The 26,995-nt window shown below is 38.0% G+C and overlaps 1 protein-coding gene across 1 annotated transcript in view; it reads left to right on the forward strand.

Annotated features, from left to right (window-relative positions):
- ARHGAP15 (Rho GTPase activating protein 15) overlaps window positions 1-26,995 on the forward strand; it is a 334,864-nt gene that overhangs the window by 51,848 nt on the left and 256,021 nt on the right. The window contains exons 4-6 of the mRNA XM_086615574.1: window positions 208-269; window positions 3,322-3,409; window positions 10,205-10,294. Coding sequence (XP_086471700.1) covers window positions 208-269; window positions 3,322-3,409; window positions 10,205-10,294 — 240 coding nt within the window. The remainder of the gene's footprint in view (window positions 1-207; window positions 270-3,321; window positions 3,410-10,204; window positions 10,295-26,995) is intronic.

Consider the following 26,995-nt stretch of genomic DNA (forward strand, 5'->3'; position numbering starts at 1 on the left):
TCTGTGTCCTAATTGACTTTAAAAATTGTTTGCAAATTTTCAAAAGAACTGACTGTATCAGATAAAATAGGTGACTAAACTAGGAATTAATGACAAAATGCCCCCACACTAGATTAGCTAGATGCAGACTCTTATGCATGTACTAAGTGGATTCGTTCATCTGAATAAACGATATGGTTATGACGTGGTCTTTTTTCTTTCTTGTAGGTGGTGGAGAAAGAAGGATATCTTCTAAAAGCTAAAATAGCAGATGGTGGCAAGAAATTAAGGTATTATATGTGAATGTTACAGAACTTATCAGTCCCAAAATTCAGAGTTGATGCATGTTTAAGTACGTGTAGCTATTATTGCTGCTTATAGCCAAACTGCTGTAGTTTAGGTACTAAGCCAATGTGTGATTAGTCTCAGAAACCAAGTGACTGCAGCTAACGGGCTCATTGCATGCCGTGAGCATGTGTCAGTGTCAGCTTCTCTATTATACGTGTTATACAGATATTAAGGACAACCTTAAGGCACCAGGGAAATCACATATTTGGCAACCAAACCAGGCAAATAATATATTTTCCAGTGGGCAAGTTTTTGGTGCTGAGTATGTGCTTGAGGGGTCAAGGATGGGATGTGGGAACCCACCATGTGGTGATGCCACAGGGATGCCAAGGCAAGATTATCAAAAGTGGTCAGCACTTACTCGCTTAGCACTATTGGTGTTGAAAGTAATGTCAATATTAAGGCTGCATTTATGGAAGGATTCGCTGTGGTTTCCTGTATTTAGATTCCTGTAAAAGAGTAGCAGGGATGTGACTGGCACTGTGTTGCCAATGAGAATGAACGAGTAACGTGAAATATTATGTTTTCTACCTGGAGAAAGGAGCCAGGTAATAAGTTCTCATACCTACATAATGCTAAATCATAAGGACCCTTGAAAAGCTCACTGAAAAGGGAGTTTGTAGCTCACCTAGTCCAACCTCTTACTTGAAGCAAGAACATTGTCAACACTTGGCCAAGTCTTCTGCAGCTGGGTGCCATCAGAGATGGGTGTAACTTGCATTTTGGGAAAACACTTTAAAGCCAGTAATACTTTATTCCCCACTTTCAACACGGGCAAAAGCTTCACCTGTGAGCATGCCCAGACAAGGAGGGAGTTTTACTTTCCCAGCACGTTGGATGCCCTGAGCACAAAACACCTCCGTGGCTTGGCATTGCGCGCCGGCTCGGCGTGGGTGTGGGGAGGGAGCAGCGGAGCTCGGCCACTTCTGTTTTTAAATAGCCCTGAACAATCTCATATTTTTGAACAGCCTCGGAATTGTGAGCAGTGCTGAAGCTATAACGTGCTGCCATCAGGTGTTCGTTCGACAGAATGCAAATGCAGCCGCAGCGCTCGGGGCTCCTTTTGCAGCCCCCACAAGTCGGGTGGCACCTTGAAGTGGGTCTCTGGCAGCAGCTTTCAGCCACAACTTTAAAGCTTGTAGCTCTAGATGAATGCACGCAATATCCTTCTTAATACCAGCTGGGTCTTCTCTACTTGCTGATATTTATGGATTTTTAAACACAGAGAGGATGGGTAGTGGGGATTCGTCTACTCTGGGTGTACTTCGTCTTGCTCCTCCTTTCAGTTACCTGAACTTGCTGTTCAGTGGCTGGAAGCAGCGTTTTGAATAACACTGGTGCCACATGGAAAAAATTAGGATACTACAAACTGATTTTTCTAAAGAGCTTCAAAACTTTAGACCGCTGCATGTATTCCATGAAGCACAGTGTGTGCCCACCTGTACAGAGACTAATATATCTTAAAGTTTTGGTTTTTTTTTTAAATCTGACAGATGACTTTAAGGGCAATCTGATAAAAAGATTGTCTAGTTTATATATGTTTTATCCTTAGGTCACAAAAGCAATGAAGTTTTGATTCCTACCGCTCCTGGCTGGTAGGAGCGTCCATGACACGTAAATGTTCCTTTCCATAGCTAATGTCAAGCACTTGGTGTAAGTTGTGTACTGAACCTAAGCTACGTCCCAAGTGCGAGTTTCTCTGATGATGTCGGTGGTATTAGGGCTTCATCTGCAATATTGGTTATTGTCCTTAAGCTGATGACTGAAACATATTGAATAGGAAAGTCCTGAATAGAAAAACTGCTTGTTGTCACACCTGATGTGTAGTTTGATGGGATATTGAGTGCAGCAGAGCTTTGAGATGGATCTGGAAGTGAGCATCACAAAGAAGATTGACAGACATTAAAGCTCAACATAGCCAGGTTTCGTTAGAATAAAAAATGAGTGTGTTTGAGTTACTTAGGAACACCTAAACAGAGAAAACCCAAAGGCACTAGGGAAGACCAGAGAGAGAGGAAAAAGGGGTTCTAACATCTCCTCCCTGGGCTCACAGTGTCCTTGCAGTCAGCTTCCTCCTTTTAAGGCACTACAACACACACGTGAAACAGCCCATTTATCATATGCATTTTCAGGTTTGTTCTAAAATGTTCAGATTTGTGATTTACACTCCAATAAAGCAAATAAATAGTGAGTTTATGAGTATTTTTGTAAATAAACAGATGTTGTAGCCTCCAAATCAGAGAGTCAAACTTGAGACTTTGATTTAAAAATAGTTTTCTATCAGATCGGATCCATTTGTTTATGGTTATGCAGTGGTTTGAAATATCACATTACATGTACTATATATAATAGCATTTTCTTCTGGATTGATTATTATGTTCTGTTCTGTCAAGAGACACTGTTTCGCATATCAGTGTGTAGTTTGACTTCTGCCTGGCCCCAGCAGTTTGCCAGCTCTCTAGGGCTGTATCGTGAATTCCTGATGTTTAATGGTTACTTAAACCTCTCTCAGATATCATTCTTATCGCTCTTGCTCTCCTGTAAGTTTTTTGTTTAGGGAAAGAAAAGAGTATTTGGGACCTTTCAAAATCGACACTTTGCTGCTGTATAGGCAGATCGAAATCACATTTTTCCTTCTCCATTCTATTTTAAGTAGTAGTTACCAGAAGGGCACCAGCTATTTTGGAGTTCTCTAAGTATATGTGAACTTAAAACGTGTGAATAATCCCACTGTTTTCTTGTGGTTAAAGCACCTTGGTGAAAAAGTAACATAGGCTTTAAAACATGAATGAGGAGAAAGAAGCCCCCATTCAGGTATAATTAAAATGGTGCAACTCCATCAGTACTGCTGAAAGTGCACTGCTTATATTGACCTTGGACTGTTTTTGTTTCTGACATGAAATAACTAAAAACCAAGTCTACAAATGGAGCATCTTTTACCTCCTGCTTGCACGTCTGGCTAATTTTTTCTTTTTTTTGCGTTTTATTTTTAAGGAAAAACTGGTCCACGTCCTGGATTGTTCTCACAGCTCGGAAAATGGAATTCTACAAAGAATCCAAGCAGCCAGCGCTGGCCAACCTGGTAGGCAATCAACCATCCAATATCCTCTGGCTTTCTTGCAATTGTTATTTCAGTATAAAAAGTTCAGTGTTTACATAAGACAAATTCAGACTGAGCTGGCAACCTTCAAATGTTTGAGAACAGCTAAAGGAAAATGGCTTGATAAACTTTTAATCAGATGTAGTGTATGAGAAGAAATAGGACTTAGCATGTCCTTTATTAAGAGGTACATTTTGAGAATAATTGCAAAGTGAGACAAATGGTGAGTGACTACCCAGTAATGTGAAGGTAACACTTTAAATTAAGGTGCCATTTATAAATGCTTTATTCTTATTTATGAAAATGATCACTAAATGCAGCTACTTCCTCAAATAATGTATTATAAAGTATGTTATAAAATGCATTAGTAATAAATGCTTAACAGATGATACGATGAGAATCTGTTGCAAGGAATATTGTGAGACGTAAATTGTATTAAACCATGTACGTGCATCTTTAATACATGAATTTAAGTTGTTATCTACCATCTTATAAAGTGGCTTATACATTAATAAATAATAATAAATAATTTATAAATGGCACCTTAATATAGGGCGTTACCAAAGCAGAAAACATTAGAAGTTAGCAAAGTGATTTTTTATCGTAGCATAAATGTGACATCTACCATATCCTGCTAACCTTTCTGAATATTTCTATGACACCATCTAATGCAGCTAATGCAATTTCTGTAGCCTGTAGTTACTACAAAGTGAAATTTGCAGTACCTTTTTATCGTGCCCCAAGGAAAGGCCACCTATCTTAGTTTTCCTTGATGCGACAGCCGCGTTGCGCAAGCAACGACGGCACGTGTCCCTCCAGTGCTGGGTACTGCCGAGTTTGAGCCTACGAACCTGAATGTGGGCAACCAAAGGGGCATTGGGCAAACGTGTGACACTGTGGGCAGAGAAGGGACGGGTTTGACAAAGCCCTGTTGTGAAAGACTCTCGAGGTCTGATCAAACCTGCCAAATCTCATTGGCGTGATGGGTGGCCACAAAGGTGCTCTCTTTGGCAGGAGTCACAAACAATAAGCTATTCTTTCTGTGGCAGGTGATACAAACCTTTTCTTCTATATATTCTTGATGTACCAATGCCACCTGCCATAAAATCAGTTTTCAAGAACACCTTTTCATGTCTTGCTTTTTTGGAAAGAAGGTGGGGGTTGTAGCAAAAATAAAAATAATAGATGAAACAATAGAAGCAAGTAAAGGATGAAATCTGACACTTTTTGCTCATGTTTTTGCCAGTACAGCTGGAAAATACTACTTTTCCACAGCCATGAAAACAGTATAGCTTGAAGTAATATTTTTTCAGAATCATCTGTTTTCCTTAAAGTTGAATGAGATTTTTTTTTTTTTTTTAAAAAGGCTCAAGTGAAGTTATTAGAACTAATCTCATCATTTAATAGCTGTCTTACACTTCTACCTGCTCCATCTTCTCTTCTCTGCAAGCACTCTCCCACATCCCAGGAGATAAAGGGCCCAGTGGAAATTCAACACGCAGGAGCCATGATTTTACTCTGAGACTCCTCTACACGGTTAAAATCCCCGTTAGCAGTTTAAGGATTTAGATACTAAAGTAGACCTGCCTGGAGAACGGGACTCTGGCCCAGATCTCTATCTGTTTAACTCGAAAAGTTAAGGTGTGTTATGAGAAAGGATCTTGCAAAAGTCAGTCCCTTTCCCTGAAGTCCCAGTCATCACCAGTGATCACAGCTGATGAGAGAACATCTACTGTCTTCTTTGTCAGGAAAAACACAGACATATTGATCCCATATTTTGCTAATAATGGGGGGAAAAAAATAAGTGGGATTTTTTTTTCATTCTGTGATGGATCTGAACACTGGGGCTGTGAACTCAATGTTCACTAAGTAATAAAAAGTTGTTAACATTAGATTTTTCTCTCTATTGCATGTAACTTATACAACTTATATGCAATAGTAAAGAAACAAATTCAGTAAAGCTTGAAAACAACAAAAGCTGTCAGTATTCAAAATCTCATAACCCAGCTTCCTAACCCCAAATTTCACACATCGAAAAAGCTAAACCAGCATGTTGATCTCATCTGATAGAGCAAACGCAATGTTTATTTCCTTTGTAAACCATTAACCAGATGTTAATCTGTTAAATCTGTTACTTAACCAGATATGATTTTGATAGTGGAAAGGCAATAATACAAAAAGACTTCATTAGAAATCAGTTGTTTACGGATTTATTTAATTATTTCTTCAGCTGTAGTTTACTTTCGAAGAAGGGGAGCTCAACCATTAATTAAATAATGTGATAGAGGCAATGTTCGTTCACGACAGTATGACTCATAACAAAGCATTTTTATTGTTAGCAGGAAAATGATGTGACTTAACAAAAAGATTTATGTTCCTTTGTATTATAAAGATATTAATCCATTAATTATTAATTACTAAATACTGAAAATGAGGTAAAAACTTAGAATAAGAGAGCATCATTATAAGAGAAATGATATTTCACAATGAAGGCAACTGGAGAGAGGGAAATAAAAGCACATCCTAATCATACCTTTTTTCTGATGATAGAATAGCATTCAGAGGCGATTTAAAATTATATTTACCAAAATTTTTGACAATAGTCTAATGCAAAGAACTAGAATGGAGTTTTTGCTGTGTTTTCGTGAGGTTGTAGATGTAGGACTCACTATAACAACTTTCCTTTTGATTTGCACAAAGACTGGGATCCATAGCTTTCTGGTGGAGCTCGTGACAATATCTGGTGTTATTATTAGTAATAGTTAGAGTACAACAATTAAAGCACACAGAGGAGATATTCAGAAAATGAGCTTGTTTACAGATATTACTGAAAATGCAAGTTTGCATCCCATGTAGCTAAATCATTATCTTTTGCTGCTGCTTTGATCATTTGTGGTCATGCTTTTCATACAAATTTTGTTAGCATTCATATGAATATAACTTGCTTTTTATTTTTAATTAAGGACATTGTGATCTTAAGCAGATCACAGCTCCGTTCTTTCACACCAGCGTCGTATTCCTTTGTCAGTTGGTCTTTCTGACCAAGAAAAAGTAGTCTGTTTATTCCCTGAGATAGTTTATTTAACGGAGGTTATTTTAACCTCAGGTTATTAGCCCATCTGCAGAGTAATTTAGTGAGTGAAAATGCTGCTGAAATCCATATTCATGTTTAGGAAGATTTCATTGCAGCAGACACTTGTATCAATTTGCAGCATAACCCCCTCCAACAACGTTGATATAACATGATGGCTCTGACTGTAAAACACACAGCAAGGACGCAGAGTGCTCAGGCTTTCCCCGTAACCTTAACTTACGCTCTTGCAATGGCTCTGGGTAATGCAGAAACTGGAAAGCAAACTATGCAACAGGACAACGTTTAGGCCAGAATGAATTTCTAGGTGATTTTCCTGGGATCCCTATGGATTTAAGCAGGGTTTCCCATTGTGTGGAGCTCCCCAGGTGCAGAAGAAGGGCTGATGTGCACGATGGACAGTTTCAGGCTTGATGGATCTGAGTGGTTTTGCATGTAGTTTTCATCAGAAGCTTCATGTTCTATGCCATGCTATGAGTCTCGTATGGTGTTCATAGACACCTTATATCTTGTTGTGGGCGGAATTGCTAAATTCTCCAAAAGAGAAGTTTTCCAGTTGATTATTGGACATAGCAGAGGGGTGTACATCTTCCCAACATCATCAGCTTGCATTATCCCCTTTCTAGAAAGGGGATATACTTATACTTTTACTTTTATTCTGCTCATTACAAAATCGGAGCTATAAACAAACTCCAGATTACTACAACAACAAAATGAAACTGTGCATGCACTGAGTGCACAGAGGAATCCAAGTTCTGCTACTGTGTACGTTTTTGTACGATCATAGAAATTAGAGATCATAGAATTTTGGAGAAGAGGAGGCTGAGGGGAGACCTGATTACGGTCTATAAATACTTGAGAAAAGATGGTGGGGAGGTGGGGGAAGGGCTCTTTACATTAGTGATGGGTGATAGAACAAGAGGAAATGGGCATAAGCTTAGTCAGGGGAGATTCAGGTTGGATGTTAGGAAGTATTTCTTCTCTGAAAGGGTTGTCAGCCACTGGAATAGGCTGCCCAGGGAGGTGGTTGAGTCCCCATCCCTGGATGTGTTTAAGAATAGGGTGGATGATCTACTTGAGAATATGGTTTAATGGGGATTAGGGATGGTTGGACTCGATGATCTCTAAGGTCTTTTCCAACCTAGAAATCTATGAATCTATGAATGGTTTGGGTTGGAAGGGACCTTCAAGATCATCTAGTTCCAACCCCCCTGCCATGGGCAGGGACACCTTCCACTACACCAGGTTGCTCAAAGCCTCATCCAACCTGGCCTTGAACACTTCCAGGGATGGGGCAGCCAAAACTCCTCTGGGCAACCTGTTCCAGTGCCTCACCGCTCTCATAGTGAAGAATTTCTTCCTTATATCTAATCTAAATCTGACCTCTCTCATTTTAAAGTCATCATCCCTTGGCCTGTCACTACACGCCCTTGTAAAAAGTCCCTCTCCAGCTTTCCTGTAGGCCCCCTTTAAGTACTGGAAGGCTGCTAGAAGGTCTCCCCAGAGCCTTCTCTTCAATCACTATTCCATCTTTCTGAAAAACTTCCCTGGGCTTTCCATTGTTTTTTCTCACTTCAGTGTGAAACATTGTGGCAATTTTCCTGAGGAAAATACTCTGTAGCCCAGTATCCTTCGCTATCAAGAAATTATTTCCTGTTTCTTTGTCTATGTTTTAATCTCCTCTTTTCACCACATTATGTGTTTCCAAAATTTCTCAGTGCTTTCTGCTGGTGGAATAAAGGTGCCCTTCTTTGTTAAAGTATTTTCAGACTCGAACTATCCTTTCTGGGAACATTTTTCAAAAAAAACCCAAGGTGACCTACTTTGACAAGGCTGTGTTGTGTGTTCATGATGGGTTACAGGACTGCCTGCTCTGTGCAGCACAGACCTGGTCATTGCATGGAGCCTTGGGGAGGAAAGTTCCCTGGCATATCTCCTGGCCAAGGAGAGTGATCTAGTCAAAGGATGCACCACAGTCCTATTTATAAAAGTATAGTACTACAATACTCAAAATTCATTTATTCCCCCCTCCCGTTTGAATATTTGTTTGTACTGATAGGTCAGTGTTTGTCTAGGTTTTTTTTTTTTTCAACTCTGTCACTTGTGCCAAGCAAATATTAACTGACAAAATTTCACAACATCTTTGTAAAATTAAATATAAATATTGCAAAATAATGCAGTTTTGATCTGTTATTAACAATTCAGAAAGATGAAGTTCTTGTCAGACGCCAGGCAGGAAGTCTGAGGCAGAGTTGGGGGAAAAATATCCGAACTCTGCTCTTCCAGTGGTTTAGCCACGAGAACATCCTTCTGTTTTGAACGGCATATTTCTTCTATTAAAAAAAAAAATAATAAAAATCTTTAAAAAGGAACAAAGACACACAGGATCGTCAGTTTTAGAGGAGCTGAACCATGGTGGTTTTCTGGTTTGGCAAATGGAGAACATAATTACAATTGCAGTACTAAAAACTGCCAGAGATTCTGGCTGCAAATTACTTGACCAGGATATCTTACTCTGCTTCTTTTAACCTAAATAGGTCCTTTTCCATCCATCTCAAAAGCACCCTGGAGAACACACTTTTTTTTTTTTTTTTTTTTTTTTAGCCTTTAATAACAACATCAGAGAAATTCAGTGAGCAATCTTTGGAAAGCTGATTATGTGGTTGATGCTGGACTGGCCACTGTTAACTTCTATTAAGTCTATTTTCTTTATCACCAATGCTGTTTTTTAAGGTAATATGGCTCAAGAACAACAGAACAAAAAAGATGCATCAAGCTGATTAATTACGTTATGTGGATATTACTCCATATCTTACCCAAAAGGGACTTATTAGTGCGTTATACTGTTAACAGTAGCACTTTTCTTGTTGTCTGGGATGTGCAGTAACCTAATCTACAAAGGCTACTCTGAGCTACATGGGCTTTGCCAGAACTGCTTGCATGGGCAGAGTCCCTGGAGAAGGAGTTTAGGTGGCGAATGAGGATTATTGTGCTTTACACCAGCTCCCAGCAACAGAAATGATACAGTCAAACAAATCTGCTCTTGGAATTATTTGCATCCATACGGAGGAGCTGGGAGGCAGAGCTGTGTCACTCCAGGATGCGTGGACTGACATTGTGAAGCAGCGAAATGTGTGGAGCTACCCTTGCGTTGAGCTCTTTCTGGGTGTCACACGTGGCCTCAAAACCTTTTTTTTAGGAGCTAGAAATGATAATTTGTTTGGAGAAAGGAGATAGCTTGTCTTACAGATATGATGTACGTTCTTATCTGATTTCTGTCCTCTCCAGCTGCATCGGTTTAAATTTGTGTTTGGAAACCCCACAAAACTTTGCTTTTAAACCCAATGGCTTTTCAAGAGGTTTTCCAGAGTAAGCATTTAAAATACCTGGTCGATTTGCATGCATTTGTGTTTTGATCTATTGTATGTTATGTTAGACTGGGTTTTAAACCATCTAATTATTTTTAAAATTACGTAACTAATATAAGCATCTTATTTCTGAATTAAGACACCTGAGGAGTGGTTATTTAGTAACGCCAAGGAATAATGAACTCTTTTCAGTAATACCAGCAGCAGTGCTACAATAACCTGTCACTTGAACTTGATCTATTCTTGTTTTGTCTGATAACTGTCCCCATTTGTGAAAAGTCAGGCCATATTCATGGTTGATCTTTTTTTTCTTTCCAGAAACCAGGATATAAACCTGAATGTGTGGATTTGTGTGGTGCTCGCATTGAGTGGACCTCGGAGAAATCCAGCAGAAAGAACGTCTTTCAGGTAAGAGGCAACACATGTGTTTCATTATACTCAAAAGAGCAAACTCGTTAAGTTGAGAGGTAGGTTTTATTTCCTTGGTTTTAATAACTAGAGATTGATTTAATACAACATTTTTCTTACCAATACAGGAGTGTAACATTTTATCAAGCATCAGTTTACTATTTTTCTAAGAGAAGGATTTCTGATGACTGAGTCTCCTAAACACTTGAGAACCTGTTGATTTATTGATTAATGCTCTATATTCTGTTTGTTTTTAAAACTTAGTAGGTAATTGCTTTGGGTTCAGGCCTAGAATCTTGACCTAAAGGACTTCCATAAACACAACTTCTTCAAACTGCTTATACAAGCATTGCTCCAACGCAGTGCGGTTACTCTGTTTATTTTTATTGCTGTTCAGGGTCCACAGACGGTGATGACCCAGGTTCATTTCTGAAAGGGGAGGGGAGGATGGTAAAGGCTTGCCTCTGTCAGGGCCAGCATAGAAGGACGTGTATTTCTCATAGGACTATTCCTCATTGATGGAAAATAATATTATTTAATTACTTCGTCTAAATCCCATTGAATTGAAAGGGAGGATCAAGGCCCAAGAAGATGAAAGGATGAGAAGAGCGTTACTGCAAGGTTAACATTCCAGGATCTAGAGGCTAAAATAGTTTATTGCAACATCTTCAGGTTTTGAACACAATCCAGCTCCCATGAATATCAGTAGAAGGGTTTTTTGTTTCACTAAAAGATGCATCAAGCCACATCAAAATGTTATTCTCTCTGAACTGAGTTGCTTCCCAGAGTTCTAACATTAAGAATTTTTAACAATACAGACAATAAAGGGAGGAGAGACGCAGAAGGGAACATGTCAGGGTCAAGATACTGCTAGTTACCAGATAATCCTTTGGCATCATCACCAAGTGAAACATGCTAGAGGAACCAACTATGCCTGGGTCTAGGGCTTAAGAAAAAGACTGCCACACACAAAAATCCCTAAGGGACTGTACACAGCTTCTTGAAAAGAAACCTCTTTGGGTCAACTGGATGTTACAGAGACTTTTTCAAGGTTTATTTTTATAGATGTCTTTCTAAAGCATATGCAATATTTAGAAGTACTCCTCTTCTTCGAGACAGTGAGACTTATGCTTCTATACCCCCCACATCCTTCAGGTTGTCTTGAGACAACACTTGGAGCTTTGTCGTTTCCTAGGTATTTTTAGAATAAATATTTTGGTTTTGCTGTCAATCTTCAGCTTTTTCACTTGGAACGTGATTAAGCATAACCTTAGCCTTCACTACTGCAACCCCCTGAGAACATTGACAGGTCTTTTGAGCTTCTAGGGTTTATTTCTCATTTTGCAGTAAGCAAAATTTCTGTTTGGAAATGCATGTTGGAGTGGTGACTCATTGCAGCTAATACGTTTCTAATGTAAAGACAAATGAAGCTCTGTTATAGATTTACCAAACTGGTTGTACGAAGACTTTGCAATGCGTTTTCTTCTCACTTCTCTTAGTGTGAGGTGTAACTCCACTGAATCAGAATAATGTGAGAAAGGAAACTCATGCACTACTGTTTGAACCCATTAAAACGTGTCTTCATCAAGCCAATAAGTGAGTGGGAGAGACATTAAGAAGTAAAAGCATGGGAGGAAGGACATATGTTAAGACACGTTTTGAAAAGGGATGGAGCATTGTTTAGACAGAGAGCTACAAGGAGAGTGTGCCAGATGGTAAGAGTGAAAGAGGAGAAGGCTTTGGCATCAGTAGTGGTGACATTTTGGGAAAGGAAAGGACTGAACGAGACTGGTGCTACATGAGCAGATAGAGTGGGAAGGGGACTAGAGAGAGAAGATTTATGAGATAGTCTGGAGGGAATCCAAGGCGAGCTTGAAAGCAGAGAGGTCAGTTTGTACCTGGATACTGAATATTTCAGGAAACACATCTGATGCTCTACTTATCCCTAGTGGGTGGGAATAAGATTGATAATATATGTCTACTTATTCATAGATTTGTTGAAATGAAAAAACATGGGTGATATTTTTTTAAATATTTTTTTGCCACCCAAATATAGATGCATCACATTGCTATTTGATTAAACACATTAGCTGCACAACTCTGAAATGATAAGAAATAAGTATGATTATATCTTCAATGTATGGCAACAAAACTGTTGGTGGGTTTTTGTTTCGTTACTTTCTCAGTAATAAAACATTCTTCTCTGATTGAAACAGAGCAATGGTTGGCTTCTGCTAATGTGTTGCACTAGGAGTAGATGCAGAATTTTGAGTTAGCCTGGGTGTTCAATTTAAGCTTATGAATTATAGATTAGAAATTGAAAATTACTATTGAGATTTTGGTTTGAAGAAAAAGAAGGAAATCTTGAATTTAAAGTCTAAGCATATGACAACTAATGGATGGTAACAAGAAGATGGAGTATAGGAGTATCATAAAGAAAATTAATTGAAAACATGATCGATGCAGGAAAAAAAAGAGGAAACTGCAAGTAAATGATATTCAGGCGGTAAGATTTGGGTTTCTGGTCTCGATCGCAAGGTTTTCAGCAGTGTTACTCCACTCATTTTAATTGAGCTACTCCCTGTTTAACAGGATAAGTCTGATCTGTCGCTCACGTTATCCAATTTGTGCATGCAGTCTATTTCTGTTCTTGACAAAAATATTACTTTTTTTTCAAACTTTCCCTAATAGTGACTGAAAATATTCACGTCTTACAAAATGATAACCTTCTGATTTTCCTTCGTTTATTTTATTGATGATACAGTAGCACCAAGGAGCAGAGCTGGTTAGAAATAGGTTTACGTGATGTGGGGAAACGTAGCAGTTTGCAGTAAGACACGGTGCTGTTTGCTCTCGCTGGCTGAATGGCACGATATACTAGGTCTTCTTCAGAGGAGTGTTGAATAAAAGAAGATTTATGTTCAAATCACATGCTTTAAATATTTCTGCTAAGTGCTAGTTTGCTCTTTGGTGTTTAGCCTGAAATTTAAAGCACTGAGGATTAAAAGGATTACAACATAATCTTAAATAATCCTAAGTGTCATTTACAGAGAGATGGTTGTAATAACTAAATAAAACCATGTTAAGGGATGGCAGTGTTGTCAGTCAGCAACTGGAACAGAAACAGTGCCTATGTCACTCTGTCGTTCTCCTCTTTCCTTCATTTGGCTTAGTTTTATATTGGGTAGGTGCATTTTGATGCAGATTATCAAAAAAGATAACAACATGATGGGCTGCTTTGCAGTCAGTACTAATACAGCTACCGAGGCACCAGTAACTAGGTTAGTTTACGTATTTTCTCAATATTCAATGTTTTTTACTTCTAGTAAGCTTTTCAAGTGGAGTTTGTCCTTTCCCCTGCTTTAGTCATCCTTCTACTCTAAATCAAGCAGCTCTCTTAATTTCAGATTCAGCCCAGACGTCGTGAAAGACATGCTCTTGACCTCTGGCTTCATAATTCTGGAGCTTCATTGGCACAAAGTCTTGTGGCTGAGGAATATTTTCTTGCAGAGGTTTTGGAAGACTTCTCTCAGAGGATTCAAAAAAGAAAAGGAAAAATAGGAGAGAGGTGAAGAGTGCAGAAAAAGGTCACAAGCTTAAGAATTGGTGAAGCTGCTTTATTTTCTTAATAGCACCATTCTTTTAACTAACAGAAATTTTTTGCTTTCTGGAGTAGTATTTTTTGCCTTGTTTACCAAGGACATTTTTCAGGAAGGTTTCATACGCAGAATTTCTGGAGTTTGATGCCCTGGCTCTTGCCACAGATCTGGTGTGACACTGGTTTTTGTTTCAAGAAGCTGCAGCTGTAAGGGGTTACTCATTCATAGGCAACTAAGATTTGTGAATGTATTTTACAAACAGAGAAATCTGTATAAGACATACAGTATTTCAACAGCAAGACAGCTGAAAGTACAACTGTACCTATGTGCAATATGAAAGAATTTATCTTGCAGCTGTTTCGTATATAATAACATTTATGGTGCTGATCTTGGGTAACTCCCTCGTCCTTGAAGCTATCCAGCTTTGTCCAAGAGCATAATCTGAATGATAAGCTATTTTGTTCTACATACTATACTGATCCTACAGTATCTGGATGCCTCCCAGGAATGTTTTAAGTCACTGCTTTTTGCCATGGGAGGGATCGTTTTCTTTTCCATGATCTCTCTAGAGGAAGTAGGGAGAGTGCAATGTGGAGGGGCTTGGGTTGGGAATGGTATTTGGATTTCTTTGTGTGTTTTTAAACCTAAATGCTGTAGAGAGGAGGCAAATCTTAGAAAGACATCTTGCACTCGGATGTTGAAGCTTCTGGTGGTCCTTATCAGCAGCTGGAGCATGTTTCCCATCCCAAACCTGCCCTAGAGAAAGTGCTGTTTCCTGAGCCAGAGAGTGCTCTTGCCTGCAGCTCCTTCGAGGCAAAGTAACCTTTGCTGGCTTTAAATCAGATATGTGCTAGATGGACCTGTTGTGATTTTTTAAAACATCTGTATAGCATTTTGTCTACTTCTGGGGGTTATTGCTTTGATTGTGGTTTTATTTCTAGGCATCTGAATATATTATTGCCTTAAGGTTAAGTAATTAATCTATCAAGTAAGACTTAGCCACATCGCACAGTTGTTAGATGGTGTCAGCAAGAGGTTCTTTAAATAATGAACTTATAATTTTAAAAAAGCACAAGAAATTGTCTTAATCATAATCTTAGAGATGCTCACGTGTATATTTTTACGTAAGAAGTATTTTGGTTTTATTGGTGTTAAGTGGGAGGTCTTGAACACAACATGGAATGGTCTCTGCACTGTGTTTCTGTTCCTCTCTTCTAACTGTCTTGTTAGTGACCTTACCTGCAAAGCCCCTGCCAAAATATTCAGTAAAACCTAATTGATGGATGCAGAAAATCTTCTGACCTCTCCAAATATCAGCTTTGTAACCTAAATACAACAAGAACTCTGAAGGCATTTTTTTTTTCCTTGAATGCAGTTATCTTTATTCTTAATCTTTTTCATTTTGAAAATCACATGATACAAATGCATACAAAATGCAGAGTCAGAGCTGTGGATGGTGGACACTTGAAATATACAACATTTGTACTGATTTCTGGATTCTGGGACCTGACTCTTATCCTACTTTTATGACAGCGTAGCTCTGTGGAGGTTTTTGGAATTAGTTCTGATTGATATCTGTTGGAAAATAGGCTCTTTATTAATTGCTTTATTATCTTTTAATTTCTTTTAAAACAGAAGCTACAAATGAAACTGTGCTTTTAGTTCATTGTCTTACTTGAGTTCTCAAATTTTCTGAGATGTCAAGCAGTTAGGATCATGACCTTTGGTTTTAGAATCTGCTGTTACAGTAGTGCTCTTAGCATGCAAAACCTTAAGAAAGTAATAAGAACCTTAAGCAAGTAATGGCAGCAGAGTTCTGTTTTTGTTGTGTGTCTGTATGCCAAATCTTTATTGATGATTAAAAAAGAAAAGTAAGAGAGGAAATATATACTGTAAGAAGAAAAATACCCTTGATTGGGGGGAAAAGTTTTGCAGACAATAGAAAATTGCATACAATATACATTCTAAACATTATACAGTTGAGAAGTCACTTTGCCTTCTATAGTGTTTAACGTGATGTTTTAAGGTGATAAAGAGGAGACACATTTAGAGATGTTTGGTAAATTTTTAAATTATTATATTACATTTTTTGGTGTATGAAAAGGGCAGAATTAATCATAATCACTTTACCTGTGTTGACAGTAGCTGCTCCTGAGACCCCAGGAGCTTTCCTTGTTGTTAAAGAGCACAATTGGCAGAAATGCTGGCTGAGAAAAGAAAAAGGTCTTCATCTAATCCAGAATAAGCAAGATCTTGGTAACTGGGGCACTAATATAAGCTATGGAATATGCAGTTTCACCCTGGTTTCTGAAGTGCTAGGTGAGCAACAGTCAGGATTTAACCATCCTGGGCAAATGAGTAGGTTTGCCTTCTCTCATCAGTGTTTGACTCTTAGATTTGATGTTACATTAGCCCAAAGAGGGTATATTGAGGGTGAAAGGAAATTCAGGTTGCTTTGTAAACATGGACACAATAATACTTGATGTGATTCATGTTTTGAGGAATGCCAGGTAATAAAACCAGTTTCCCCCCCAAAAAAAGTGGTGGAGAGAGGAACACGTTTCGTTACTCCTGTGATACAAGCAGTGACAGCAAAGCTTTGCACCTAATGCCAGGAACATACAATCTGTAAGGACTCGGATTTCATACGTATAAAACCAGTGACACCTGACAGAAAATGAGAAAACTTCTCTATAAAATGTACCAAGATGTTTGTACTTTCTGTTTCAAACTATATACAGTTTTAAAAAAGCCAAGGTGTCAGCAGGAAGACACTCGACCTTGCCAATGGTGTGTGTTTAAAGGGCTGGGGAAACTGAGTCTGCAACCTCTAACAGAATTTCAAGGAATCTCTCTTACATATTCAACCTCTGCAATAGTTTCAAACATTTCGAGGAACAACAGCTTTATTCACAAAGCTGACAAGCTGAGCAATTACTGTGGAGCTGCTACAAAGTTATTGTTAATAAATTTCTCCCACTTTCTGTGGTTCCTGTGTCTGCTTTGGGGTAACACAAAACCCTCAGTGGTGCCAGCAAAGGCCTCGTGTATTTTGTGTCTATGAAAACAGGAGATCAGTTTATTTTTTTCTTAAAAAAAATTAAAAAATCCTAGTCACCATTTTACTGATAACATGAAAAAGTTATTTTCAGAAATAGTGAAGTCCATACCTGATAAATAACACTTTGTTGTACCTGACTACTTGAAGGAAGATTCAAAGTTCTCAGTAAAGCTCTGGTTGGTTTGTAGCTAAATATCATCTTAACTAGACAGTTCCTTTTCTCCAGTTATTGTCCCATGAAATATTTCATGAAAATTTAACTGTGTTGGAAAAAAAATAAATCACTTGAGGAGTATAACTTCAACAACTCAGGGAGGTCTTGAAAAGGCTTGGAAGTCTGGATGAAGAGCTGCTATGGGCACGGTGCTGCAGTGATGCTGCCTGAGGGTCACCTCTGCCGTGATACTCACAGCAGACCGTGAGCTCGGGGTCTCCCTGAAACCCAGACAACTCCAAAATCAAAACGAAAAGCAAACCTAAGTGTTCTGTGAAGATCAGCCCGATTTAAAAAAACCCAAACAACACAACCCATATTCTTCCAAATCTGACATGAGTACATCGATGTCTGTCTGCTAAAAGTGATTATTATAACAGCTCACCGCAGTTAATTTTAAGAGCCCATCTTTTGACGGATGTGAGTGACTGAGAGGTACGAGTGTCTGCGTGCGCTCGTGCACATGTGCTTCTTAAGAAATTATCTGAATCACTTGGCTTTTGACAGCTACGCTGCAGCTTTCAGAAGTGCAGATGTTATTTGTCCATCAGAAAAGAAAATATTTATTTCAAGCCACAGGCATTTTCTGCGTCGCACAAATAAAAGAGAACAGCAGTTAATGCTTAATGTGCCTGTGAAATAATTTTGTCAGGGACAGAAGCACGACTGAGCACAAGGGCCCGGTCAAATCCGTGAGTGCACAAGTGCCTCGGATAACGCCGAACCTTATGGAAAAGCAGTCGGGGCAGCTTCTCCATCAGCGAAGCGTGATAGCAGAGCGGCGGATTTTTTCCATCGTTTTTCCACTGAATACACGGAGGATTGTGTTGGCTTTTTTGTGAGGGATTTTTTGGGGGTTTTGGTGGGTGTTTTTTTGTGCTTTTTTTTTTTTTTTTGAGGGGGGGAGGTTTTTGTGATTTTCTTTTTTTCTCTTTTTTTCTTTTTTTTTTACTTTTTTCTTTTTTTCTTTTTCTTTTTTTCCTTTTTTCTTTTTTTCCTTTTTCTTTTTTTCCTTTTTCTTTTTTCCTTTTATCTTTTTTTTCCTTTTTCTTTTCCTTTTCTTTTTTCCCTTTTTCTTTTTTTTCCTTTTTTTCTTTTTTCCTTTTACTTTTTTCTTTTTTTCTTTTTTTCCTTGTTTTTCTTTTTTCCTTTTTTTCTTATTTTTCCTTTTTCTTTTTTTCCCTTTTCTTTTTTTCCCTTTTCTTTTGTTCCCTTTTCTTTTTTTCCCTTTTCTTTTTTTCCCTTTTCTTTTTTTCCCTTTTCTTTTTTTCCCTTTTCTTTTTTTCCCTTTTCTTTTTTTCCTTTTTTCTTTTTTTCCTTTTCTTTTTTCTTTTTCTTTTTTTCCTTTTTTTCTTTTTTCCTTTTCTTTTTTTCCTTTTTCTTTTTTTCCTTTTTTCTTTTTTTCCTTTTTTCTTTTTTCCTTTTTCTTTTTTTTTCTTTTTTCTTTTTTTCCTTTTTCTTTTTTCCTTTTTTCTTTTTTCCTTTTTCTTTTTTTCCTTTTTCTTTTTTTCCTTTTTCTTTTTTTTTTCCTTTTTCTTTTTTTTCCTTTTCTTTTTTTTCTTTTTTCTTTTTTTTTCCTTTTTTCTTTTTTTCTTTTTTTACTTTTTTTCTTTTTTTCCTTTTTCTTTTTTTTTTTCCTTTCTTTTTTTCCTTTTTCTTTTTTTTTCTCTTTTTCCTTTTTCCCTTTTTCCTTTTTCCTTTTCTTTTTCCTTTTTCCCTTTTTCCTTTTTCCTTTTTCCTTTTTTCCTTTTTCCTTTTTCCTTTTTCCTTTTTTCCTTTTTTTCCTTTTTCCCTTTTTTTCCTTTTTTCCTTTTCCTTTTTTCCTTTTTCTTTGTCCTTTTTCCTTTTTTCCCTTTTTCTTTTTTCCCTTTTTCCTTTTTCCTTTTTCCCTTTTTCCTTTTCCTTTTTTTCCTTTTTCCTTTTTTCCCTTTTTTTCCTCTTTTACTTTTTTTCCCTTTTTCTTTTCCTTTTTTTCCCTTTTTCCTTTTTCCTTTTTTTTTCCCTTTTTCCTCTTTTTTCCCTTTTCTTTTCCTTTTTTTTCCTTTTTTTCCTTTTTCCTTTTCTTTTTTTTTCCTTTTTCCTTTTTCCTTTTTTTTTTTTTTTTTCCTTTTTCCTTTTTCCTTTTTTTTCCTTTTTTCCTTTTTCCTTTTTTTCTTTTATAGCTGAAGAAGCGAGCGGCGTTTTGCAGCTCGCATGCGGCATGGCAGTGGGCTGCAGCCTCCTGCTGCATTATTCATAAACATATTGCTGCCATCTGGTGGGCAGCGCACGAGCGGGCGCTGCGGGCGACAAACGAGGCTGAGGACGTCCGGGTGGACCAGGTCTTTCCTCGGGAAGGACCATCTCTGCAGAGCACAGCGGTGCGGGGCACCCACCAGCACCACAGGGAGCGGTTTTTTAAGCATCTTTTTTTTGGCAAAAAAATCGCTGCCCGGCCGAACAGTTTGTACTGGGAACACTTATTTTAGCTGCTTGGTAAATGAGGTAACGGCTAATTTTAGGAAGGGATAGTGCTGCTTGAACCTGGATTCTATAAATTACGCGTGTGGTAGTAGTTTTGTGTTTAAAAACGGTGGTTATCTTCTGATCAGCGAGGCTGATAGGGAAAGGGGAAATAGCTTCATCAGGACAGGCTGGTTTAAGATAAAGCATGGAATGAAGGTTATTGCCTCAGATATCCAGTTTGGCGAGCTCGATAAGCCGGGGGTGCTCTGATGCGAGACCTTTAGTGCTGTGTTTTGTGTAAAAATGGGGGGGGAATGGTATTTTCATAGCCAGCTGAAAAGGAGTGCAAAAATGTGAAAGGAGCCTGGCTTTCCTGGTTCTTTAGTACCCTAAGGTTTTGTGATTTTTTTTTTTTTCCTGAGTGGAAACAGTTAAATTAATTTAAAAGCATTATGTATTTTTGCAGCCTTCTTAATGTAACTTAATATTAAAAAAAAAACCACCCTGTCTTGATATATGCCCAAACATTGCACACATTCTCTCGATTTATCAAACTCTTAAAAAAAAAAACACAACAAAAAACCACCAAAAACCAAACCCACAAAGAGAAAAATGAATCCTAAATGAACTCACTCAGAGATAATCAAATCTGACTTGTTTACATGTTTGGTGCTGGTATTTCTGTAGTCAGCCACTACATTTTTTAAAATCTTGGCGAAGTCACTTTACTCCATTTTTGTGTTTCTCTTTAATGAGTGAGGCAGATATTTAAAGTTGGCTGGGCACAGGCGAGCCTTGGCTGTCCTCTCTCTGAAAGGCAGCACCTCGCATTTGTGTGCAAAAGGGATGCCAGACGATATGGTAGGGATTCACAATTTTTTTTTTTTTTTTTTTTTTTTTTTGTGCGTGTGTAGGACTGCTTTCTCCCGCTGACATTCTTTGGGGAAGATGTTTCAAGGTGTTAAATGGACAATGGCAGGCAATTCGAACGCAGAGGGAGAAATGCAAAGTGACTTACCCTCTTTTTGAGATAATATACCTCTCGGGTTTTCAGCAGAGCAGGAGCTCTTAGGCTGTGATTCATGGACCACTAATGGGATGGGGAGACTTTTTGAAATGGTAATACCAGAGTAGTCAGCCTGACAAGACGTTTAAGGTAGTTCCCAGCTGCTGAGAATGAAAGGGAAACCCAGAAGAACGTTTTCCACCAGGGACCCTGGCTTTTCAAACCTCTTCCTCGAGTTTATTGATTTTTGAGGAGGCACCTCCAATTGATCCCACTTATAGTGTATCTTTATATGGATTACGAGAGTTGTTTAAAAACTTGAATTTGAGTTTAGGGGCTGGATTGCTTGAATTCTGGAGTGGTTTTTTATTATTATTAGTTTAGTTTAGTTTTTTTTATTTTCATTTTCCCCTTCGCCGTCTTTTCTCTGATTTTGGGGTCAATAAATTCCTAGGAATTTCATGTAACTACATCTGCAATTGCCTGTAAAACAGGGTGATCCAGGAAGCTTAGCAAATATTTTCTTTGGCAAACAAAGTTGCAAAGAGGAGACGTGGTTTGCTTACCATTTCATTTAAAAATACACTATCTAGCTTAAATTATCAGACTATTTTAACATTTAAAATCCACAGCACTTCAGTTAGTTTCCTTTTTTTTTTTTCTGATTGTAGTCATGGTTTTCACAAATACATTATTGTTTAAAATTTTAACATATTTGAAACCTAGAATGTGTTTATCTCTCTCCCTCCAAATCAGAGTTTACCTGTAAACTTTTACAGATTGAACTTTAGACTAATTTTTCAGGATGGGAAGCGTGCATTTGTATAAGTGAGTATTTGTATGAGAGCACATGTGATTTTTATGAAAATGGGAGCCAATTACTAAGATCCTCTTAAGTAATAGAATTATTATTTTCTATTATTTGTACATAGTCATCACTAGGTGGAGGCATACTTTACGTATTCTATTGAACATGTCATCTGTTATGGACTGAGATGAATCGCATCGATACTGCATAGTTAAGTGAAAAATAAGTTTTTTTTCAACCTGAACTGTTGAAGTAACCTGTTACCAACAAAACGCCCAGCTCTCAGACAGACTGAGCAGACTTGGGGAGGTTTAGATCAGATATTAGGAAAAATTTCTTCACTGAAAGGGTTGTCAAGCATTGGAGCAGGCTGCCCAGGGCAGTGGTTGAGTCACCATCCCTGCAGGAATTTAAAAGACATGTAGATGTGGTGCTTAGGGACACAGTGTGGTGGTGGACTTGGCAGTGCTAAGTTAATGGTTGGACTTGATGATCTTAAAGGTTTTTTCCAACCTAAATAATTCTATGATTCGATGACTTGTGTTTTGACGGCTATTGCTGCGGAAAAACCATGAAAACAGTATTGTTTTAATCGTGGGCCATACAGAGATCTCTTGAATCAATTCAGAAGCGTCGTTTGTGTGTGGTAAAGCTTAAAGGAGACACAAAGCAGGCGTCATAACAAATACCTGCCCGTTTCAATACCCCATCTGCAGTGCTTAAATCAATGTACTATGGATTGACTGTTTTTTTTTTTTTTTTTACTTCTTTTTTTGATTATGGCAGCAAAGATCATTAGCAGCCCATCTATATTTTCTCATGGAACAGGGCTACCTGCTATAGATTGTACAAATTAGATTTTGCCTGGGAGTAACAAGATCTACCTCTGTTGATGCTAATACACTGATTTCAGCCAAACTATCCTGATTTACACCAGAGGTAGATCTTATGCGTTTGTGCAATTACATACAGCACCATGCTTATGTTTCTATCTGGTGTTGATGAGCTGATAGGGCAGAGTCTATGCGAGCTGGTCCTTGGCTAGCACAGCCCAAGCTGCATGTTTTAGAGGCCACAAATGGTAACACTCAGGTGAGAATGTGGGAGTCAGAGACAAGAACTCTTTGTCTGTACTTCAGATATTGTATTATGGCTCTTCACAGCTTGTAACACCCACTGGCTTTTATTGCAGGAGAAAGAAGGGTCATGGTGCACAGATTAGAAAGAAAAAATATATTTTATTCAGAAAATAATCCCTATTTTTTCGAGTAAGACACAGATTCTCCTCTAAACATGCTGAGAAAAATGGAAGAAATACATTTTTACATCTCTGTCATTTTAATATATTTTGCAAAATGGAATCAGGATTGTTGAGAGAGGTTTCCTGAGCTTTGTAGCTTCTTAGCCCCAAACTGGCATAGTGGACGTTGCTGTGGCATCTTCCTTGGGCTGCTCTGCCTCTGCTGAGGTTGGGCTCTGCCACCCCTTGGGACAGAGTCAGACAGTTGCACCCTGGGGCAAGTGGCTCTCACCCCTTCCATAGATCAGGATGCAAAACCACAGTTAATAGAGCTGAAATATTCCCCCCTCTTTTTTCTTCCTCCCTCCCGCCCCGTGTATTCTTTTTGTTTTTATGATTTGGGTTTTGATTCACACTCGAAATAATTATATTCACAATCTAAAATTAAATAAACATTTTGTTTAGTGCTTACAGAATTGCCAACCAGTGCTCAAGAAAGGATGTCCAGCAATTTATCAGCCTGTAGAAAATAATTATAGCAATATTTTGAAATGCATTGGTTATAGTTTTGTTTTGATTTATAGAATGTAAATAATCAGTTTTGATTCTTCTGTTTCAAATGGATTTTTTGGAACTAAGGCTTTTGAATAAGAGTCCCTCAAATCAAGCTGTTACTCCTGGGAAATTCTGTAGTGGTATGTTACTGGCATTTAAAAAATGCACACCTTCTAAGAAAAAAACAGGAAAATTCTGTCAAACAGACTGATGGGAATTCCCAAGTTTGGAAATGCAAGTTCTGTTGGAAAACAATGGCTGCGCGATTCAGCTAAGGCTGCATTTGGAGTGAAAAGGAACATTTTTTCACCATTGCATGTATTTTCCTTTTTTTTGCTGTTTGTTTTTCATTGTCATTCTGGAAGTAAATATTCTACACGCTCAGTTAAAAAGTGCAAAGTAAGGAATAAGAGAGAGTAACGTGTGTTGGAACATAACATAGACTCTATCCGTGTAGAAAAGTGTGAAGAAATATGGTAAAATTGAATGTAAACAAAGAAATGGGGAAAATAAATGTGGGAGTGAAGAACTACGTACAGGGAGTCGGAAGAATGTAATCCAATAGTAGAAGATGAAAGGAAGGGAAGCCAATTTTTTCAAACGTTTGGTAGTAACTTAGATGTAGCAAGGTAAAAGATCAGAACAAAGGGTCAGAATATCAGAAATGGGAAAACATTATATATAGTGAGGAGCATACAACTTATTTATTTATAAAGGATTAATTATAATCTCCATCTCCTGGTATTTCAGGACTCTCTGATAATTACTAGCATTATTTTCTCTCCCTCTCCTGCACACACACACACTCCGTCTCGCTCCCCCTTCCAGGCGACACTTCTCCACTCGCGCAGATTTGAGGGGGTAGGAGGATCTCAGGGGTTCTTTGCAAGATGCTTGTTTCCCACCGCAGAGTGTGGCATTGCCAGGACTCTTCAGGGGACTCTCTGCCAGCTATCCTCAAAAGCTTGCAGAGGAGTGGGAGAAGATTTGCATACTGCCCAAGCAGGGCCAGATTTGAACGCCCCTCTCTGCTGAATAGTGTATTACTGACTAAATAATGACACCAGAATCATTGCAGCTTCTGTAGAGTAGGTGCTGTGCTATGTCAAGCTATTAGGGTCTGTCCCTTATTTCTTTCTTCTCCCCCCTCCTAAGATGCTCCTTTTTTTTATTCAAACTGAGATATCTTTTCACCTGCATTTCCCCCCCCTCCAATTTTACCTTTCTCTGGTTTTGTTTTCTTTTTCCTTTACCCAATATTTTGCATTTTTGTGTTTTAAAAACATATTTTAAGTAATTTTTCTCCTGTTCTCAGTGTGATGACAGTATATCCTGATGGAAAGATAATAATGCCCAAGGAGGTTTTCTTTTATGAATTCTGCTGGTGTTACTTTCACATGCACAAATACATCATCTTGATTTCTAGCTCTGGGTCATTTCATTGCTCTTGTATGTCTTGCTACGAGATGTTTCCTGTAATTAAAAGATTAGGTTAAATAGATTATTTGTGCTGCCCTGTCTACATAAATGTTCTGTTTCTCTGCCTCTAGATACCGGCTTTTGTGTTTTAAGGCGATGTTGTGGTACATGAAGTTGCATCATGTCTCCTTTGTCTTTAAGCTGCTGACTTATTGGTAACAGAAGCAATCAAAGGAGACATTTACTGCCATAGCCTCGTAGGGTCAGTGAATTAACAGGTGCCAATAAGTTCTAAAGCAGTGTTTTAATCGTTTCTAAAGTATTTAATTAATGGACTTTTTTAGAGGAGTGGTGACTGAGCAGACATAAGGCTGGTAAATATTTAATGTTTGTATCTAGGGAACTTTTTCTTCTCTTCGTGTAATTTGAGGTGTTTGCTAATGGAAAACAAAACCTAAATTGTTGTGTAGCGTGCAATCACTGATAAGCTGCTATTAGATTGTCCAGGGTTTGGATACCTATCAGGAATTTATCTGTGCGTGCTGCAATATTCTGCATTTATAGTCGCTCTTGTTTAGAGAGCATTTTGGAGTAAGGTTTCTCTGATACATCGAGATATCGATGTTGATAGCTATGGGCTATATCAAGTAGCCTCTATGAACTCAATTACTTGATTATTAAGTGTGTTCATGACTGTTTTCTTGGGCTGTCACTGTTTCATTAGCTGCCACTTGTTGGGCAGTAGTTACTAGAAAAAGACTCCAGGTCCCAAAGCGCTTGTTGGTCTACGATATTCACAAAACTTCCTTTAAAATGTGATACCAGTAACACCGTAACTATGCTTAAAATTATATTTATCTATATTTTATTTCATTCTTATCATAGCCTGTTTTACGTCACTTTAGAGGAACATTTCCTTTCCTCTTCTAGTTAAAATGGCATGCCATTAGAGTAACCAAAATGTGTTTATATAGTGTCCAGGACTCTTGGCTACATACAAAATGTAACTAAGAACATTGTGAGGTGTTGTCAACATTCTTTTATGAATCCCTGAGCTAATAATGGGGAAAGATAGAGGGAAAAGATGGCAGCATGTTGCTCCCCACCTGAGCAGGGAACAGAAAGCTTCCTTAGGAGTGACAGATCCTGAGGGATTTAAAAAACCAGCAACTTCTGGAGGTATGTCTTATACTTAGAGATTTGAACACACACAGATCCATGGAAATGATGTAATTGCAGGGGGCAATCACAGAATCATAGCTCATATACACTATATATTGCAATACATAGTATAGTATATTCCATAGTGTACTTCTCTCCCCCTCTCATTTTTTTTGCTTTTCCCTCTCTGTATTTTTATTAAATCCCTTAATATTTGCAAATCTTTTACAAGGAGTATGTGATGTGTCTATTTATTATCTCTGATGATGGTTAGCGCTGCGTTTGAAGTCATCCACATTTTCTTCCACCTCTGTAGCATGTAGAGAAGAATGTGCTTATAATCAGTCAAGGTAAAATAATTGGAAATAGGAATAATAATAATATAGCAGCGGCCAATGCATTTGTCGACTCGGCTGCAATGGTTTTGGTTTTCTGCTTAACTTGGTGAACATGTGCGTGGCATGTGGAGGAAAGCAGTCATCTTTGTGAATTTGGTGTATGCGAAACTGATAATGCAGTTATTGCAAATGTAGATTATATCTGCTGATGTAATTAAAAAATCCACATCTGCCTCTTTGAAAATGCAGTTTGGTTGTCGGATTTTTGTTTTTAGTCTTTTAGAGACAACTGTGCCAATCTGAGCAAGTCGTACAGCAACTTCGTTTGGCCAAACTCTCACTTTGTTACTTTTTGTTCATAAATGCAGTTAACAAGTTCTTTTGTACTTCTTTGAGTGTTAATTGATGTAAACAAAGTCTGCATTTTATCTAATCCCACTGAAGCTTGTTAAAATTAGAGATGTGCCAAATTATTCCAAAGCAGGTTGCGAAGTAAGTGAACCATTAGATCCACTGGCTCACAAATGGCATAGACAATGTGTGCTCTGTTTGCTTCTTTTTCAGGGACTGTTTATGTCAGAACTTTCATATCACAGGTTTTTTGCATCTTTAATATTGTGTTTTGTTAATCTGTATGGCAGAAGCATAGTACAAGCAGCAGGGCTGAGCGTGACTAAAGCTATTTCTAGAAAAGTCCATATATACGTGTTCCTAATTGAGCATACCTAGCAGTCAGCTCTGCTAATTTCTGTGTCGAGCATTTTCTTTTCACAGAGGTGTCCATTTGTTTGCAAACCACAATTCCTGCAAAGAGAAAAATGCTAAGTTCATTATTACCCAGGTTCCAATGTATTA

The sequence above is a fragment of the Tauraco erythrolophus genome, chromosome 8 (genome assembly GCF_009769465.1).
Source record: "Tauraco erythrolophus isolate bTauEry1 chromosome 8, bTauEry1.pri, whole genome shotgun sequence".
Taxonomy (NCBI): domain Eukaryota; kingdom Metazoa; phylum Chordata; class Aves; order Musophagiformes; family Musophagidae; genus Tauraco; species Tauraco erythrolophus.